This window comes from Lutjanus erythropterus, chromosome 11 (genome assembly GCF_056507025.1).
Source record: "Lutjanus erythropterus isolate fLutEry1 chromosome 11, fLutEry1.hap2, whole genome shotgun sequence".
NCBI lineage: Eukaryota > Metazoa > Chordata > Actinopteri > Lutjaniformes > Lutjanidae > Lutjanus > Lutjanus erythropterus.
In genome coordinates this window covers 26,447,501-26,452,807 of record NC_139327.1, presented here as the reverse complement: position 1 = coordinate 26,452,807, position 5,307 = coordinate 26,447,501, and the positions used below count along the sequence as shown (strand labels likewise).

Here is a 5,307-nt window from a genome sequence, read left to right as displayed (position 1 = left end):
TTAAAACATAAATATTCACTAAAACAATAAATGAACCTGATGGAGGGATAAAGTATGCTGCCATTACAGGCAAACCCAATTAAAACTGAGGCAGCAGGCATTTATAATGCCTGTGGGTGTGTATGGTTATGTGTTGGTTCTAACAGTGGCCAGGAGATTTTGTGGAACATCACAGCGGTTGTTTTTATGTGTTGGAGGAGTCTTGGTAAGGCACGAACTTGGAGAGTTTGTTGGGAGAACTTGGGTTTGGGCAGTCAGAAATCTCGCTCATCCTGAAGAAAGCCTCCTGCTCCCTCTTCTTCATGTTCAGGTCGTCCTCAAGGGCCTACGGGGGTGGAGGAGAGGGAAAACAAAACATGCATTAGATTATCTGACCAAGCTTACAGAACATGCAAAAAAAAAAAGATGTTCGGGGTAATTTAGAAATGGTGTTATCACAGTTTGTCCAGCAGAGTGCGCTCTCACTCCATTGTTTACACTGTGGGCAGCACATGTACGCATCACAGCTGACCATACAGTCGTGATGTGGAGGCAAGTGGTGTCTTTAGTGTTGTCTGTTAATTCATGGCTGACTACTTTTATTTTAATAAAGAACTAAAGCATACGTATTTAATGTAAATTGCAGACAAACAAAAAATTCTGTACACATCAGATTTATGATTAAATAAATGACAGAAACTTTGCATGTGGACTTCTATCATATTATTATCATACCTAGAGTTTTTGGTATCATTACATCCCTACTAGCCAGCTACAGTACATGTGTTTTGTCTAACATATGAGAGCAAACATGTACCTTCTTCCTGGGTTTCAGCTGATCCCTCCATTCCTTCAGCAGCTGGTTGTGTTGCTCATCCAGCTGCTTGAGCCTCTGGGTCTCATTCTCAACCAACAGGTGACACTTTTCATTCTGAAGTACAAAACAAGCTCTTGTTAAGAACTGCAGGACATTTATTGTGCTCATTTAGGAGTTGTGGCACAAAACAAAAGATGTACAGTGACATGCAGGATAGAGGAGTGACATGTGATGAAGAAGAGAAAGTACTGTCCCTCATTCATTCACCTGTAGCTGCTGCAGCTCTCTGATGTTGCTTTCACACTGACCAATCATCTCTCTCATAATATTCTCATGTTTCTGCTGCTGATGCAGCCTCTCTGCCTTCTGCCGCTTCTCCTCCTGCTGAGAAAACTGAAGAGACAAAGGGAGTGAGTTGCTAAATAATTAACCTCATGCTTAAATATGCTGTGAGGAAAAGAACCCGTCCTGCCCCAACCTGTTTGATCTTTTCTCTGTCCTCGGAGGAGCTGCCTGTCGAGTTGATGCGGAGGCTCTTCTTGAACATGGCCATGCGGGTCTTGGCCTCGCTGCGCTGGATCTTTGGCATCCGGGACTTCTCCTGCTGCTGCCGAGCTTTAAGAATCTCAATCATCCGCTGATTGTAGCACTGCATCTGTTCCTGCTCCTGTAGTGACAGACAATAGACATTTGTTTGATTTTTAAAGAGCGAGCTACACTTAATTCTTGCCTCAAGACTTGATTTTAACACACTGACGGATGGACGCAATCCACTGAATTACCTTTTCGTGTTTTTTGAGAAGCTGGTGTCTCTGGAGGAAGTACTGGTCTTTCAGCTGCTGCTTTAATAACTGGTGTCTCTCATAAAGGTTCTTCTCCTCCATGTCCCATATCGTGGCTTCACGCTCTAATCCAAGCAAGGAGGGGACAGAAGAAATGACAAAGAGTTACTGAATGTCACCTACACTGAGGGAGGGATGAGCACAATGAGAATAATTTTGATTAGACAGATATTCCACCTCTGATTAGGTGGTGTTTCTTGTTGAGGCATTCCCTCTCCATCTCTGCGATCTCTCTCTTGTTATTGGAGATGATTCTCTTCAGCGTGGTGTCCAGGTAGTCTTTCTGAGCCGCCAAGAATTTGCTCTCCTAAAACAAAGAAAAGAGAAAGATGTGAAGGAATGACTGGTTTCCAACCCGGTCCAGATACATATGCATGAAAAATACTAAAAGCCCAAACAACTTACCTCTTTTATCTTCATTTCTTGAAAGGAATTCATCCTCTGCTTCAATGATTCTTTACGCTGACTTCTGGGCAGCTTATCAACAGATTGTTTTACCTGATTTAAAAAACAGAAGGCACATTTCGGCACAGGACTTAAACACAACACGAGTATATGAAGACCGCATGATTTTTGACCTATTTTCATTCCTTTTACCTCCTTTTTCTTGTGTTTTAACTGATCCTGGAACTTGTGGTACTCGCGTTCCTGCTCTGATTTGATGCGTTTGGTCTCTTCCTTGAGTTTAACATTGTGGTCTGTCTCCATCTTCTCAATGGTCTGCTTCTGGTGCTTCTCCAAGTTCTCCAGCTCCACGTCATAGTGCTTCTTCTTTGCCTGGATGCAGTGAAACAAGTGCACAGTAAGCTTCGGTCAAAATACAAACAGCCTTGCAGCATTTTGTACCACGCTGCCTGAGTGTAGCTGACTCACGTTCATCTCCTGCTCAAAACGTCTCTGCATTTGGTCTTTCTGTGTCTCCAGTTTGCTGCTCAGAACAGCCTGAGCACGGTGCTCCTCCTTCTGCAACAGACGGAGCTCACGCAGCTCCTGACGTCTAAACACACAAACACACCTCATTATTTTTAACATATATACAACTTAACTTTTAAGTTTACCAACTTTTCAAACAAGCAACATGGTTAATGAAGTTAATACTGTTTCTCTCTATTAATCCTTAAAAAAAAAAGGTACACAAGGGAATAATAGACATATTCCTTTGTCCTCTCAGCCTCTGAAGGGGCGTGTCAGTGTCCTTCTTTGACTGACAGCTAAAACAGCAGAGAAGTAAACACTTGCACTGGAAAGCATAGCTTTCAAGCCATCAGCAGCGTCAGAGCATTAGTAATGCAATATTCCTTTTTGGATGTTTGGTCACTTATTCAGCAAATTACATTCTGTTGTGTAGCCGACAGCTAGTTCGCTTTATGCAAATACAGTTTAAAACTAAAAAGTTTGACTGACTGTATGAAAGAAAGTTCATCTCACTGCAGAACTTATGCCATTCTGACTAGTTAATGCAAAGATAAAACTACAATCATGAAGACAAAAATGTAAAAAATTTCTCGCCTTGATGTACAGACTTGTTTCTCACAGAACCTGTGATTTGCAGATTTACAGAGCACATATGTATGCTACTGCACAAAAATACATTTGCAATTTAATCTCAGGTGGAGTTACTGAAATGATCTGATTATTTGTCGACCCCAGGTCTGTCTGATGATTGTAACACATGCAATACCATACTGCTACCACTAGATGGCATGAGTAACACATCAGAAACTCCTTAGGGCTTCATTGGCAGTGTAGTGTTTTCAAGAATCTTATAACTCATCTTATAACTAAGTTTTAATTGAAAAATCAAAAAAATCAAATTTGTCACTGGACAACAAATATAAAACTATGAGGATCCTTTTATTTGACCATCTTGACTCACAACAGCAAATTCATCTAACCTAATATTTAACCTGATCTAAAAGTAGCAGAGACATTTTTCTTTCAAACCATAAACCATCATTACTTAGATGAGTCTTTTTCCATATTTGGATATTAGTAAACTCATATCTCAAGGGGCTAAAGCCCAAAAGAGCAGGATGCCTGAAATAGTACATGTGGTAAAAGCAACATCCAGAAGACCACTTATCACTGCACAGACTTCACTCTGTGCTGAGGAATGAGCAGTTCACGGCCCTCTTTCTTAAGAGAATGAAAACAGATGACTTTTCCAGGAAAAGAACCAAGAGATGGTGACCCGGACAGCACATATGTCTCACTCTGCTTATCTAGACAGTGACTAGATCTATACGTATTTAACTTGGTGTGCTGAATGTGTGTTCTGTTGACAGACTGAGTCATCACGTACCTCAGGAATCTCATCTCCTCATCTTTTTTCTCATCGTCCCTGATGATCTTGGAGGTGGTCACGCTCACCTCGATGCCATCAATAACAAACTTCCTCGTCCGCTTCAGGGTCTTACTCGAGAAGTCCTGAGAAAAGGAGGAGGAACGAAGGTCACACGAAAGGACGACACTGGATTAAATCTTTGCTTGAACTTGTGCACGTGTTAGTACGCATCATATATAAATCTATATATATATAGAAGCACAAGTTATTCTGGTAATTTAGAAACATGTTGAACTGCAAAGATTAAGAAGGTGAAACTAAGCAATGAAACATGGCATAGCAAGTTTTAAAGTAGAGTAGAATTACACTAATTTACTACTGCACCCCTGTAACTGTTACTTCCTAGTCAATACCTACATTACCTGCCTACTTTACCCACAATGCAACTTGGCTGCCGATAACTGTGTATTTATTAATTCCTACGTACAAATTTTCTGAAAGCTCCAAAGTTCACAAGTTGTAATGTGTTTGCTTAAGTTTTCAGAAATACTGGAGGTCACTGAAGTGCATATTTCAGTGGATGGTAACTTAGTATATTGTTATTATAGTTGTATAGTTTTTCTTCCTCATGATAATATCTTCTCTCTAAAATTGTCTGAATAAATTATCGATGTCGCCAAAGGCCTCATCTTTTCATTGTGGCTTTGCATTTCCCACTCCCTAGTGAACAAAAGAGAAGAACGAGGAGTCTTTTGGCGGCTATGCTGTTTAGCAACTGCGTTCTCAAGACTTAACCACTTCAACGCCAAGTATATCATATACAAGACTTTCAATGTCATAACCACAAGTCTACAAGTTCCAGTTGAAGTCAGCAACAGATCTGATGTCGTGCTACTCGCAAATAAGGTTGCAGCTCATGCTAGCAGACACGAGGATGAGGGGAGGACTACAGAGGTGTGACAAGTTCACTTCTTCCAGACATTTTTGTATTTTTTAAAAGACTGACCAAGTCAAGTGACAACACTTCAGGAAATTAAAACTCCCCCACACCTATAAACAGACTCTGATGGGTAAAACTGGTGGAGTTTGTTGTTAAATTTTGGTGTTTGTGATTCCCAGTGCAGTCTTTTTATCTGGCGGGAGGAGAGGCAGCTGTGTGTTAATGTGTGCTGACAATGTATTAATATTCCTGTCAGTCTGGTTCTACTGTAACAAGAAGTGAGATGCTCCATCTGTCGCTGCAGTGGGGAGTGCCATGCAGGAAGTAAGTGTCTAAAAACAACAACAAAAAGACCTCATCCAGTAAGTATGACACAACATGACCTGGCTTTTTTTAACCCTTTACCAGAATGCTGGATTAAAGCCTACTTTTTCACATTGTACTG

The 5,307-nt window shown here is 40.8% G+C and overlaps 1 protein-coding gene across 1 annotated transcript in view; it reads right to left on the bottom strand.

Annotated features, from left to right (window-relative positions):
- The window catches only part of stk10 (serine/threonine kinase 10), a 69,533-nt gene continuing 64,226 nt past the window's right edge, over window positions 1-5,307 (bottom strand). The window contains exons 11-20 of the mRNA XM_084729836.1: window positions 3,941-4,065; window positions 2,512-2,635; window positions 2,236-2,415; window positions 2,044-2,136; window positions 1,816-1,945; window positions 1,579-1,703; window positions 1,275-1,463; window positions 1,064-1,189; window positions 797-910; window positions 1-325 (exon numbers count right to left, since the gene is read on the bottom strand). Of these exons, the coding sequence (XP_084585962.1) occupies window positions 185-325; window positions 797-910; window positions 1,064-1,189; window positions 1,275-1,463; window positions 1,579-1,703; window positions 1,816-1,945; window positions 2,044-2,136; window positions 2,236-2,415; window positions 2,512-2,635; window positions 3,941-4,065 (1,347 nt within the window). The 3' untranslated portion in view covers window positions 1-184. The remainder of the gene's footprint in view (window positions 326-796; window positions 911-1,063; window positions 1,190-1,274; window positions 1,464-1,578; window positions 1,704-1,815; window positions 1,946-2,043; window positions 2,137-2,235; window positions 2,416-2,511; window positions 2,636-3,940; window positions 4,066-5,307) is intronic.